At 34.5% G+C, this 15,208-nt stretch overlaps 1 protein-coding gene across 2 annotated transcripts in view; it reads left to right on the top strand.

The window, feature by feature from the left end:
• TTC28 (tetratricopeptide repeat domain 28) overlaps positions 1–15,208 on the top strand; it is an 896,291-nt gene that overhangs the window by 22,370 nt on the left and 858,713 nt on the right. For both annotated transcript variants that reach the window (XM_077160720.1, XM_077160719.1), the window contains exon 2: positions 3,913–4,191. In XM_077160720.1, the coding sequence (XP_077016835.1) occupies positions 3,913–4,191 (279 nt within the window). The remainder of the gene's footprint in view (positions 1–3,912; positions 4,192–15,208) is intronic.

Below are 15,208 nucleotides of genomic sequence, written 5' to 3'. Positions count from 1 at the left end.
ACCCTGGCTAGAATTTCCAGCACAATGTTGAATAACAGTCATGGGAGTGGATATTCTTATCTTGTTCCTGATCTTAGAAGGAAAGTCTTTCCCCATTGAGAATGATGGTAACTGTGTTTTTTTCATGTATTCCCTTTATCTTGTTGAAGAAGTTCCCTTCTATTCCTATCCTTTGAAGTGTTTTCATCAAGAAAGGATGCTCAGTTTTGTAAAATGCCTTTTCTGCATCAACTGAGATTATCATTTAATTTTTCTGCTTTGATTTGTTGATATGGTGTATTATATTAATTGATTTTCTTATTTTGGACCAGACTTGCATACCTGGAATAAACCTGACTTGGTCATAGTGTATAATTCTTGCAATGTGCTGCTGGATTTGATTTGCAGGTATTTTGTTGAAGATTTTGCATCTATCTTCATTAATAAGAGGTGGAAAATTTTCAGTGATTATTTCCTCCACAATCTTTCTCCTCCTTTCCTCTTCTCTTCTGTTTCTACATAACCACAATACATATATTCATACATTTCATGTTGTCATTTAATTCCCTGAGAACTTACTCCCATTTTTCCATTTTTTCCTTATATTTTCTTTTGTGTGTCGGATTTCAGATGTTCAGTCCTCTAGTTCATTAATCCTTTCTTCTACCTCTTCAAATCTATTGTGTAGGTTTCTGTTCTTTTTTTCATCTCTTCTATTTTGCTTCTCATTCCTGTAAGTTGTGTGATTTGTTTTTTCAATCTTTCAGTTTCTTTTATTTGTTCACCCAATGTCTTCTTTATATCCTCCCTCAACTCGTTGATATGATTTTTGATGAGATTTTCCCTGTTTGTTTGAACATCTTGAATTGTTTTAACTCCTGTATCTCATTTGAATTTTTTTGGTTTGCTCTTTCAACTGGGCCATATTTTTGATTTTTCTAGTATGATTTGTTATTTTTTGTTGGCGTCTAGGCATTTGATTTACTTAATTAGTTTATTCTGGAGGTTGTTTTCACTCTTTTACCTACGGTTTTCTTATTGGATGACTTTGTTCTGTATGTGTTCTTTGACATTCAGTTCAGCTAATTCTAGACCTCTAGCATAGGTTCTTTTTAACTGATCATAATTTTTCAGTTCTTGTTTTTCTTTTTCTTGCCCTGCCTATATGGACCCTTTTTGTTTTTCTTTTTTTTTTTGAGAAGGCTTTCTTCTGATATTACAGACCCCAGTTAGATTTTTCCAGACTGGCTGGCCCATGTCTCAGGAGGAAAGAGTTGCCAGCATCAGTTTTCCCTGAGGGTGAGAGCCAGCAGGTTGTCAGACTTTCCTAAGAAGCCTCTAGACTCTGTGATTTTCCTGTCCTGCCCAGCATGTGATGCTTGTGTGCCAATGGCTTTCCATCAGGGTAAAGTGATTTCGTCCCTTTAATTTCAGCAGACTCTCCCTAACGGGGGCATGGTTGAGACAGAGGTGAAGTTGTAGGGTAGCATTAATTGTTTCAGTTTTCTAGTACCCTTGGGCCTGAATTCCCTGAAGGAGGGATTCCACTTGAGCTGGGCCACACCTTTCTCTTGGGGAAGATACGACCTTAAGGGAATTAACTCCTTTCACCTCACTAGTTACTCTTTCTCTCAGACAAGCTTAATTCCTCCCTTGCCTGGGGCACTGCTGGAGCCTGAGAAGTCTTCAGCTTCTATCTCATAGTTGTTAAGGAGTAGAAACAAAGAATGGCTTTTCAGAGGGTCCCTGTCCTCCTCAGGTTTTTCAATCAAGAGCTTGATTTGGTATATGGCTGTCTATCTGCAGGCTCAATATGCCCCCCTTTACTTGGTACCCCAGTCCTTTTGCAGTATTTTGTGCTGTCTGACTCAAAAAGCCACCCCACTGCCGTCCCCCCCATCAGCCCCTCTCTGCCCAAATACCTCTAGTACTCTTAGTTGCTCATTCCATGTTTATCTGAGCTGGGGGCCTATTTTCAATAGTCAGAATTTGTTAATCAATTCTGTATTTGAAGCTTGGTTGAGCTAAGCCTCACTACTAGTAAAGTCTGTTTCTTTTCCCCTCAGTGACCCAGCCTGCTGTGCTCATGTGGGAGGGGTGCCAGCCTCCATGGCCTGGGGGACTTAGACAGTTCTTTGTGGAGTCTCAGCTGGTCCACCTGGTCCAGAGTGGTATACTCTGTATATCCTGTCACTGACGTAGACCTAACAGTTGTTCTGCAGTGTTCCTGGCTATTTACTAGCTGCTCTGGAGGGTGAACTAAATTCCACACCTCACTAAGCCGCTATCTCCAATTTGTTTTATTTTTAACAACTTTTGCCATTTTTATGTTGTACCTGACTTTTCACATATGTAATTTTTCTAGTATTTAATCTAGTACTTGCCTTAGGCAGAGTCATGGTGACCAAGAACAAAATAAAATTAGTCATACACATTGCTAATGGCTTACTCTTTAGTTTGACAATAGATTAACATAATTAAAAATCAAGACCATTAAGGAAAATAGGGTTATTTGGTAAATATTGTACAACTCATTTACCATTTTTGTTAAGGAAAAAAAGATAGAACATGTATTTACTTGTGAGTCTGTTTAAGGACAACTCTGAAGTTTAGTAAGTTTAGTGACCACCTCAGTCCTCATAATATCCCTGTGAGGTGGGTTAAAGCAGGTATGTTTCTTAGTTGTACAAGGGAGTTGGCTCTAGAGAAGTAACTTTTCTAGTTACTTAGTAAAGACAAGAGTCGGAGATGGGGCTTTGGTCTCCTGATTACCATCCAAACATCATGTTTTGCCTGTGAAAAGTGGCTTTGTTGTGAAAAACTGTACAAAACCTGGATGCAAAAGTAAAATACAACTTTATGTGGTTCAATCCAATTCCACTGAAATCAGGAAAATCCTCTGGGTTTAAGGATAAGAGCATCAAATCATCTGTAAAAATAAACTCCAATACATCAGGATTCTCTGGTCTTGCAAGGTTTGGACAGAAAATCTCCCTCTTCTCCTTTCGTGTTTTCCTCATCCTCTTTTTGCAGTTCTGATTGAAGACAGGGGAGGAGCCCATGAGGCTATCGGTGGAGTGAGAACCATAGCTGCTGAACTTTTAAGTTTTACGTATAATGCTCATATTTTTCTTTGGTAAAATTAATTAGGAATATATTACTGGTAGCTACTTCTGGTATAAGGAAGTTGAGCATATATTTCAGATGCTGATGTTTGAAACCTCAAGATATTTTAAAGTTTTCTATTACCAAACAGAGCCAACAATTTTAAAATTGAATTGTCCTGGAAATCTTGGACATGTCCCAGAAATCTAGGACATGATATCCCTCTGTACACAGTGGAAGGATAGTAGTTGGCTATGTACAAGATTAGAACTGCCTTCCCTCCTCCTCCTCTGTGGAATTTTCTCTCTCTGGAGTTTTTTGTAATGCAAACACCTTAGGAGTCTATTAAATATTTTGTATATTTTGAAGTACTACATCAAAGGAAATCAAATTCTCTTTGGAAAGGAGGAACTTGATTCATACTTAAAAGATGACCTGGGGAGGAATATTATACTTTAGAAAAATTTTTCTCTTAGTGCAAGCCCTGCTTTGAACTGCAGCCTGTCTTTCCTGATAGATACTACTGTGTTAAAATTTTTCCCTTGATTCTCTAGTGAGTAGTCTTTTGCAATTCATTAACTCATCCTCTCAATTAAAAAATATATACATATAAATAAGTAAACACACATACATATATACATAGGTATTCAGAAACATATATTTGTGTACTAAATTAGCTGCTTAATGGAAGAGTTACTGTCTTTCAGGCTATAAAATTTAGCTATGATGTAAAGCACACTATGAAGAATGCTCACGGTCTCTTGAGTTTCAGAAAGAAACTCCTGTGGATTATATTAACTATGTCTGACATAGTTTCTTTGTTTGTAGATTTCTCTCTTTGGTGCTAAGACTATTGGACGAAGAAGTCCTGATGGGCCAGTGCTGAGCAAAGCTGAGTTTGTTGAGAAAGTTCGTCAGAGTAACCAGGCCTGTCATGATGGAGATTTCCACACAGCTATTGTTCTATATAATGAAGCCCTGGCCGTTGACCCCCAAAACTGCATTTTATACAGCAATAGATCTGCAGCTCACATGAAAATTCAGCAGTATGACAAAGCACTGGATGATGCAATCAAAGCCCGACTTCTCAATCCCAAATGGCCAAAGGTAGAAATTTCTTTTATTTTCACAGAATCGTTTGTGCTGATTTTTAATTTTAATATATCATTTCATTGGCTAAGTGGTAATCTGTACTTTGCCAGAATGTAGAATGGCTTCATTGAGCTGGTAGAGTAGTGAATGGCTTCCTTTTTTGTGATTTGGAAGGTCCATATTCAAATATAGTTTTTTTCACTCAGCTTCTTGATAGTATACATTGTCATTATTTATATAAGTTTTGGAACTTGCTTTTTCCTCAGGAATTTTAGATGGGATGTAATGATCATTTTTCTTGACTTCAGTTTAATATCATTAGCATTTGTTTCCTGTCAGTGACTGCTTGTTTCAGAATGGTGTTTAGTCAGGGAAACTTCTTTTTTTTTCTAAGAAATCATTTTAATTATCTATGTTTCTTTGAATAGTGCAAGATTTTTAGTTGATATCTTTGTCTTGTTTATGCTTTATTTCCAGTGATTCTACTCTCTCCCTAACCCTTAGTTTATTTTAGAAATGGATTTCTTAAAATGTGATCGAAGTCTTTGAGATAATTTTTATTGAACTAGAAAACCATTTGATGCTCTATTTGTCTTTCTGTAGGGTTGAAGCTTAGCGGATATTTCCTAGAGATTTTAAAAAGATCCTTACTATCTTATTAATAATATGTCACAGTACTTTATCCTTTAACCTTAGGAGGTATTTTTGCTTCATTCATTTGGAATTTGCAGTATTGTTGCTATCTCGTGGATTGTTTAGTATTCTGTAATTCCCTAAAGGATTTAATATTATCATTAGAAATGAAACAAAAACCGTTTTGAAAAATTTTTATATGACACCATTTGGGAGTTAAAGTGTTATTTTAAAGGGTAGAGCTAGGCTCAAATTCCTGACCGATCTCATAATGACTTCATGGCCTTGTGCAAATCTCTTAACCTGTCTGAATCTCTTAAAATGGGGATAATAATATCTATCTTCTAAGGTGATTATGTAAAGATTAGAAATTATTTATGTTTCCTGTAAATAGTAGGTGTTCAGAAATTATAACTGTAGTTGTGACATTTTTCCTGAAGGTTGAAATTACTATATTATTCCTGCAAGGTTTAGCATATTTCTTCTCTATTTTTTAAAAATATCCTGTGGTCGATGCAGTGATCCTGATAAGTATAGAAAGCTTAATTTTCAAATTCATTGACTCCATTCTTTCTTTTTTTGATCCACTTATCTTGTCTCCTTCTTATATTGTGAAATACTTTAAACTTTTATCTTATTTTATAATGTGACCTTATGATTGTGAAACTCTTGTCTAATGCCTTTTTATTGAGGTTGTGGACAGATGATTAAAAAATAATGAAAAATAAATAACAAGAGGAGATAAAGGGTAAAAAAATAGAATAAATTGAAATACTAGTGGTCAATAAATTGAAATTCTAGTGGGGCATGGGATGCATGAGTTTTCGTTTCATTTCTTTTTTTGGATTGATGTAGATGTTCTTAAAAGGGGATCATGCTGATGAAAACACAACCAGGTGATGATATTAGGAGCCATTGATTGTATTACTTTGGATGGACTGTATGCATGTGATGATTTCTCAATAAAAGCTTTAAAGACATACAAACAAAAACTTATAGAATGCAGCAAAAGTAGTGCTGGGAAGGAAATTTATTATCCTAATGCCTATATTAAAAAAAAAAGAAGAGCAAAAATCGAGGAATTACCTGTTTACCTGAAAGAGCTGAAGAATGAATGGCAAATAATCCCCAAACAAACAAAGGGAAAACAGTGACAAAGATTAGAGCAGAAATAAGTAAAATTGAGAATATGAAAACAGTAGAGAAAATCAACAAAACCAGAAGTTGCGTCTTTGAGAAAATCAATAAAATCAATGGACGCTTAATCAGGCCAACAAAAACAAACAGACAAACAAACAAAACCCCCCCAAACCAAACCCATAACAAACCAAAAAGACAGAGGATGCAAATAAATAAAATCAGAAATGAAAGAGGGGATATAACTACTGATTCCACAGAAATAAAGAAGGAAATGAGAGGATACTGTGAATAGCTATATGCTAAGAAACTACACAACATAGATGAAATGGACAACTTCCTAGAAAAGCATGAACAACCAATTGACTTGAGAAGAAATAGACAACTTCAACAAATAGACAACTTCAACACACCAATTGCAAGTAAAGAGATTGAATCAGTGGTCAAGAAGCTCACAAAAAAGAAAAGTCCAGGACCGGATGGCTTCCCTTGTGAATTCTACCAAGCATTCAAGAAATCTCTAGTACCAATCCTGCTTAAATTCTTCAAAGAAATTGAAGAGGTGGGAAAGCTACCTAATTTATTCTATGAAGCCAACATCACCCTTATACCAAAGTCAGCCAAAATACTACAAGGAAAGAAAATTACAGACCAATCAATTTAATGAAGATAGATGCAAAAATCCTCAACAGAATACTTGCAAATCAAATCCATCACCTCATTAAAAGAATTATACGCCATGACTGTTCTAGTTTGCTATCTGCTGGAATGCAATATACCAGAAACAGAATGGCTTTTAAAAAAAGGAAATTTAACAACTTGCTAGTTTACAGTTTTAAGGCCGAGAAAATATCCCAATTAAAACAAGTCTATAGAAATGTCCAATCAAAGGCATCCATCCAGGGAAAGATACCTTGATTCAAGAAGGCCTATCAAGTTCAGGGTTTCTTTCTCAAGTGAAAGGGCACATGGTGAACACAGTCAGAGTTTCTCTCTCATCTGGAAAGGTACATGGTGAACAAGGTCAGGGCTACTCTCTCATCTGGAAGGGTACATGGTGAGCATGGCATCATCTGCTAGCTTCTTCTCCTGGCTTCCTGTTTCGTGAAGCTCATTGGGAGGCATGTTCCTTCTTCATCTGCAAAGGTCACTGGCTGGTGGACTGTACTTCTCGTGGCTATGTAGTTCTGCTCCGCTGTCTCCAAATCGCTTTTTCTCCAGAATGTTTCCTCTTTTATAGGACTTCAGATGCTTATCAAGACCCACCCAAATGGGTGGAGACATGTCATCACCTAATCCAGCTTAATAACCACGCTTGATTAAATCATACCTCCAGGGAGATGATCTAATTATAGTTTCAAGCATACAGTGTTGAATAGGGATTATTCTGCCTTTATGAAATGGGATTTTGATTAACAAATGGCTTTTCTAGGGGACATGCATCCTTTTAAAGCAGTGCAATGATCAAGTCAGGTTTATTCCAGGGGACATACATCCTTTTAAAGCAGTGCAATGATCAAGTCAGGTTTATTCCAGGGGACATACATCCTTTTAAAGCAGTTGAATGATCAAGTCAGGTTTATTCCACATATTCAAGCCTGGTTCAGCACAAGATAATCAATTAATGTAATATACCATATCAATAAGTCAGAGCAGAAAACCATATGATCATCTTAATTGATGCAGAAAAGGCATTTGACAAAATTCAACATCCTTTTTTTTAAAACATTAACATATATAATCAATAATTCACAATATCTTCAGTTAGTTGCATATTCATCACTTCTTAGAACATTTGCATCAATTCAGAAAAAGAAATAAAAAGACAATAGAAAAAGAAATAAAATGAAAACAGAAAAAAAAGTTCCTGATTATATCTGCAGTCAGTTCGGAGGCGTGCCTGCTGCAGTGAATGTTGTTTGATTTAATTGGCTGGTGCTTAAATGAGAGAGTTCAATGTAGCACAGCCAAGCAGCTCAGCGTAGCTCATCTCAACACTTGCAGCTTAGCCCTGGCCTTTGGAGATGCAGAAAGAAATCACCCCGGGGAAAGTAGTTGGAATCCAGAGGCCTGGAGAGAAGGCCAGCAGAGATTACCCTGTGCCGTCCCACATAAGAAAGAACCTCAGTTGAAAGTTAGCTGACTTTCTTCTGAAGAACTATACATTAACTAAATAAATCCCCTTTTATTGAAAGCCAATCTGTCTCTGGTGTTTGCATTCTGGCAGCTAGCAAACTAGAACAATAGGAAATATAGTTAATCTTAGGATAAGAAAGGATGTTATCAGCAATGGAAGAAACCACAAAAGAAAATATTTTTGAAAGACCTGAAAGATCCAAAGAAATAAATATGCCAGAGTTAATGATTAGAAGTCAATATCAAATAAATAAAAACTCTTGACAAATTGATCTCTAAATCCAATGCAATTTTAGTAAAAATTCTAAAAATTTTTTTAACTTTTTTTATTAATTAAAAAAAATTAACAAACAAAACATTTAAATATCATTCCATTCTACGTATACAATCAATAATTTTTAATATCATCACATAGTTGCATATTCATCATTTTAGTACATTTGCATCGATTTAGAAAAAGAAATAAAAAGACAACAGAAAAAGAAATAAAATGATAATAGAGAAAAAAAAAACTATACGTACCATACCCCTTACCCCTCGCTTTCATTTACCACTATTTCATACTGAATTTATTTTAACATTTGTTCCCCCTATTATTTATTTTTATTCCATATGTTCTACTCTTCTGTTGATATAGTAGCTAAAAGGAGCATCAGACATAAGGTTTTCACATTCACAGAGTCTCATTGTGAAAGCTATATCATTGTTCAATCATCGTCAAGAAACATGGTTACTGGAACACAGCACTACATTTTCAGGCAATTCCCTCCAGCCTCTCCACTACATCTTGAACAACAAGGTGATATCTACTTAATGCGTAAAAATAACCTCCAGGATAACCTCTCGACTCTGTTTGGAATCTCTCAGCCATTGACACTTTGTCTCATTTTACTCTTCCCCCTTTTGTTCAAGAAGGTTCTCTCAATCCCTTGATGTTAATTCTCAGCTCATTCTAGGGTTTTTCTCAGTCCTTTGATGCTGAGTCCCAGCTCATTCCAGGATCTTTGTCCCATGTTGCCAGGAAGGTTCTAACAAAAATTTTAACAGAACTTCATAAATTATTCCTAAATTCATATGGAAGCGTAAAATATCCAAGAACAGCCAAGATATTTCTGACAAAGAATTAAGAGGAAGGACTTGAAGTATGAGATGTAAGAAATTATCATAAAGTTATAGTACTTAAAAATAGTGGTATTGACTCTAAATAAATAAATGGAATGGATAAAGTGAAAATCATGGAATAGGAAACAACTTAGTTTTTATGGGGACTTGATATAAGGTGGAAGAGACTTTTTAATGGACCAGTGATGTTATATATAAAAAAAGAAATTACATTCCTACTTCGTGCCATACACAAACATAGAAACATAAAAAATGGAAATATAGTTAATCTTGGAATAGGAAAGGTTAATATAAACAATGGAAGAAACCACAAAAGAAATAATCATTAGACTTGTCTAGAAAAATTTCAAAACTTCTAATATCAAAGAATATGATAAGGCAAAATATATGCACAATATGGAAAGAAAAAGTATTAAATTATTAGTATCTAAGAATTTTCAAATTAATGAAATATTCATGATCACCTGATTATAGGAAAAGGCAGAGACCATAAGAAAACAATTAATGGAATAAATAAAAATTGAAAATTAACATAAAAATGTACAATTTAATTGGGAATCAAATTCATACAAACTAACATGAGATGGTAATATTTTTAACTACTAAACTGGTAGAGAGAAAGAACTTTATTATTCAACCTGTATTGGGATAGGTATTCTCATGCATTTCTGTTCAGAGTAGATTAGCAGAATTTTCTGGGAAACAATTTTTTAATATGAATCAGACTTTAAAAATATTTATACCAATTCTGCTGGTTTGAAATGATGTAAGTACTCTAGAAAAGCCATGTTTTAATCCTAATGCTATTTTGTAAAGGCAGCCATTTCTTCTAATACCTATTCAGTATTGTATGCTTGAAACTTTAATTAGATCATCTCCCCGGATATGTGATTTAATCAAGAGTGGTTGTTAAGCTGGATTAGGTGGAGGCGTGTCTCCACCTATTTGGGTGGGTTTTGATTAGTTTACTGGAATCCTATAAAAAAGGAAACATTTTGGAGAAAGATGGAGATTCTGAGAGAGCAGAAAACGACATAGCCACAAGAATAGAGAGTCTACTAGCCAGCGACCTTTGGAGATCAAGAAGGAAAATGCCTCCTGGGGAACTTCATGAAACAGGAAGCCAGGAGAGAAAGCTAGCAGATGATGCCATGTTTGCCATTTGCCTTTCCAGATGAGAGAGAAACCCTGACTGTGTTTGCCATGTGCCTTCTCACTTGAGAGAGAAACCCTGAACTTCACTGGCCTTCTTCAACCAAGATATCTTGACCTGGATGCCTTAGTTGGGCATTTCTATAGACTTGTTTTAATTGGGACATTTTCTCAGCCTTAGAACTGTAAACTAGCAAGTTATTAAATTCCCCTTTTTAAAAGGTATTTCATTTCTAATATATTGCATTCTGGCAGCTAGCAAACTAGAACACCAATGCCACTATAACTTATAATAGTTAAAATTAAAATCAAAGTAAATGTCTAACAGTAGTGATATTATAGCCATGTTTTGGAATATTATGCAGCCAGTTAAAATTCTCAAAAAAAAAAATCAACAGAAACTGAGGCAGTTTATCAGCAAGAAATTTGCTTACAAGAATTACTGCAAAGAGTTCTGCAGATTGAAAGGAAATGACAGAAAAGAATAGCTTGGAGTAGAGTGAAGAAATGAAGATCGTCAATAAGGGTAACTAAAAGGATAAATGCAAAACCCAATATTACTGTACCCTCAATATATAATGTTACTATATAAGAATCAGAATACAATTGAAGAAGAAAAAGGTATATTTCCTGATAATGGACATGGAAAATATAAAACACTGAAGTGGGATAAAACACATAAGTGGGGAGACAGGGATATGGAAGCAGAGAATATAAATGCTATTGAAACTAAGTTGGTATCTTTTAAAATTAGTAGGTTATAGATGTAGGTTGCATAATGTAAACTCCAGGATGTCCATGAAGAAATTGTTTTCAAAATATGCAGAAACAGAAACAAGAAATGAATCTGTCACACATATCACACAAGATCAACAATATAGAGAGGAGTTTGCAATAATGAAAAAGAGAGAGCAAAGAGATGTGATATATAAAAACCAAAAGACAAAATGGCAGAAGTTAGTACTGCCGCTATGGTAACAACACTGAATCTTAATGGACTAAATTACCTAATCAAAAGACACAGGTTGGCAAAATGGATAAAAAGCCATGATCCAACTGTATGTTGTTTATAACAGACTGACTTAAAGACCAAAGATACAAATGGGTTAAAAATGAAAGGCTAGAAAAAAATATTCCATTAATAGCACAAAAAAAGAGCTGGGGTTGCTAGACAAAGGACATTATATATTAATAAAATGGGGCAATCTACCAGGAAGAAATAACAATCATAAAATCTTTATGTACTTAACCATGATACCTAAAATATATGAGATAAACACTGGCTAAACTGAAGGGAGAAATGGACACCTCTACAATAATAGTTGGAAACTTCATCACACCACTCTCATCAATAGATAGAACATCTAGATTTTGAATAATATGATAAATGAACTAAACATAATGTACACAGAACATTGCAACCCATAACAGCAGAATACACATTCTTCTCACGTACAAATGGAGCACTCTCCAGAACAGACCACATGTTGTGTCACAAAACAAGTCCCTGTAAATTTACAAAGATTGAAATTATACAGAGCATCTTCTCTGATCATAATGAAGTGAAGCTGGAATAGTACCAGACAGAGAACTGAAAAATCCACAAATATATGGAAGTGAAATATCATTCTTTTAAACAATTAGTGGAGCAAAGATGAAATTGCAAGGGAAATCAGTAAGTATCTCAAGATGAATGAAATGAGAACACAGTGTGCTAGTCTGAAAATATTATGCAACCAAAAAAGCCATGTTTTAATCCTGATCCAATGTTGTGGGAGCAGCTGGTTCTTTTAATCCTGCTCTAGCAATGTAGGTTGGACTTGTTTGATTAGATTATCTCCAAGGAGATGTGACACACCCAATTGTGGGTATTAACTTTTGAGTAACTGGAGAGGTGATTCAACCCATTCCATGTGAGTCTTGATTATTTTACTGGAGTCCTTTAAAAGAGGAAACATTTTGGAGAGGGACAGAAATGACAGAGCTGATAGAAATGACAGAAGCCCTATATTGAACAGAAATTTCACAGCACAATCTGATGTAGATGCAGACATGTGGAGAACAGAGGAGCCCAGCAGGCACTGTGATGAGAAGTTAAGCAAGCCAGAACCTGAAGAGAACCAAGGGGAAGCTAAGATGAACATCAGCCCCAGAGAAGCAAAGTGACGAACCTCCACATGGCCAGAGACGGAAAACAGTGGAGTCTATGGCCAGAGGATCAGCAGATGCCAGCCACTTAACTATCCAGCTGATAAAGGTGTTCCTGATCTATCAGCCTTTCTTGAGTGAAGGTAAACTCTTGTTAGTGCCTTAATTTGGGCACCTTCACTTCCTTAGAATTGTAAAAGTGTAACTTATTAAATTCCCCTTTAAAAAAGCCATTCCAGTTCTGGTATACTGCATTCTGTCAGCTAGCAAACTAACACACACAACATAACAAAACTTAGGGGGGAAGCAAAGGCAGTCCTGAGAGGGAAATTTATAATTCTAAATGCTTACATTTTAAAAAAAGAAAGAACTGAAATCAAAGAACTAACTGCACACCTGGAAGAACTAGAAAAAGAACAGCAAACTAATCCAAAGCAAGCAGAATGAAAGAAATAACAGAGATTAGAGCAGAAATAATGAAAATGATAATAAAAAATTGGGAGAATCAACAAAACCAGTCTTTGTGAAGATCAATAAAATTGACTAACCCATAGCTAGAATGACAAAGATAGAAAGAAGATGCAAAAATCAGAAATGAGAGGGAGGACATTACTACTGAACCCACAAATGAAAAAGGATCATAAGAAAATATAATAAACATATATATGCCAACAAATGGCTCAGCAAATGGTTTATCCTGGTGAACCTATCATGAGTATTTGATATACCTATCATGAGTTCATGAGTACATAATTGATATAGATAGCAATTACGTCAAACTGGCTGATGGTGCTGTTCTTCTCTGCCTTTGCTGATTTTTTTTTTGTCTATTTATTCTAACAGCTGCAGAAATAAGAAGGTTAAAAATCTCCAACCAAGATTTTGGAATTGATAATCTTTACCTTTAATTTTGTCAATTTTTATTTCATATTTTCTTGATGACCCTTTATCATTATGCATTGCTCTTCTTTATCTTTTGTAGTTCTTTTTGTATTAAAATCTACTTTTCTGGTATTGGTATAGTGGCCCCAGTCTTGTTCTTCTTTCTCTTTGTATTATATGTTTTTCTATCCATTTATTTTTAAGCTCTCTGGGCCTTTATATTTAAGATTCATCTTTTTTGGAACACATACTTTTAAATCAGTTGTCTTAATCTCTGCCTTTTAATTGTAATTTTTGTCCATTAACATTTAATGCAATTATTTATGTTTTGAATTTGTCTACCATTTTATTATGTCTTTTCTAGTCATCTTCTTTGTTTTTTGGTCTTCTGGTTTTCTTTTCCTTCCCTTTATTGGTTTTTGTGAGTACCTTTTAGAATTCTATTTTGATTTTTCTGTTGTTTTTCTAATTACTTTTCTGTATTTCTTTTTTTAGGGGTTGCTAAATACCTAAGTTTTCATGTACTACATTCAGTTAATATTGAATCATTTCACTTTAACTTTAGAAACATTGTAACTGTGTAACTCCTTATCCTTCCAGCTTTATTTGATAGTTGTTGTATGCATTATATTTACATATACTATAAATCCTTAAAACAGTGATTTAATTTTTTGTTTCATGCAGCTATATGATTTACTGGCATATTTACCCAGGCATTTACCATATCTGTTGTTCTTCATTTCTTTCTTAGGTTTTGTTTCTCATCTAGTATCAGGTTTTCCATTAGTCAGAAGAACTTATTTATACATTTCTTTTGGTGTAATTCTGATGGCAACTAATCTTTTAGTTTTTCTTTTTTGAAGTCTTTATTTTGTCTTCATTTTTGAAGGCTATTTTCAGTAGACATAGAATTCTGCTTTTTTCTTTATCATTTTTTTCTTTCATACTTTAAATATATTTTTCTACCTTCTGGCTTCCATAGTTTCTGACAAGAAATAAGCTGATAATCATTTTCCGTCTAGATATATTGTGTTGTTTTTCTCTTGATGCTATCAAGATGCACTCCTTGTCTTACCTTTCATTGGTTGGCATATGCATTATGGTCTCGTATATCCTAAAATTTCCCATAATTTCTTCAAGTATATTTTCTGTCCACTCTTTTCTCCTTTTGACAATCAAAATGCACTTATCTTAGACCATTTGATATTTTGAACAGGTCCCCGACGTTTTGTTTAAATAATTAAAAAATCTTCTTTCTATTCTTCACATTAGGTAATATTATTGGCTTATCTTCAAGTTTATTTATTCTTTTTTATGTCATCTCCATTTAGCTTTTATGTCCAGTGAAATTTTTTATTTCAGTATTTCTGGAGTTTCTTTTAGTCCATCTTCTTCTTTTTTTTTTAAATGGTTTCTATTTCTCTACTGAGAGTTCCTGCCTTTTCATTCAGTATGGGAATATTATTACTTCATTCATGATAGTTGTAATATTTGCTTTAAAATTCTTACATGCTAGTTCCAACACTTGAATCATCTTAGGGTTGGTTTTAGTTGATTTTCTTTTCTCTTGAGAAAATTTTCTATTTATGTGTTTTTTCATTTGTTGTCCAGTTTAAGATTGTGTCCTAGACATGAAGAATGTTAAATGGTGATGATTCTGGATTCTGTTATATTTCTTTGATGAATGTTGTTTTATGATGATTCTGGATTCTGTTATATTTCTTTGATGAATGTTGTTTTATAGCAGGTTAAAGTGGAACTGCCATCTCCATTTCATCACTTGATCTTAGCCAACAGGTGAGAAGCAATCAAACCTCAATTT

The sequence above is a fragment of the Tamandua tetradactyla genome, chromosome 5 (assembly GCF_023851605.1).
Source record: "Tamandua tetradactyla isolate mTamTet1 chromosome 5, mTamTet1.pri, whole genome shotgun sequence".
Taxonomy (NCBI): domain Eukaryota; kingdom Metazoa; phylum Chordata; class Mammalia; order Pilosa; family Myrmecophagidae; genus Tamandua; species Tamandua tetradactyla.
Note: the sequence above shows the minus strand (reverse complement) of the source record. Positions and strands in the feature narration are given on the sequence as shown.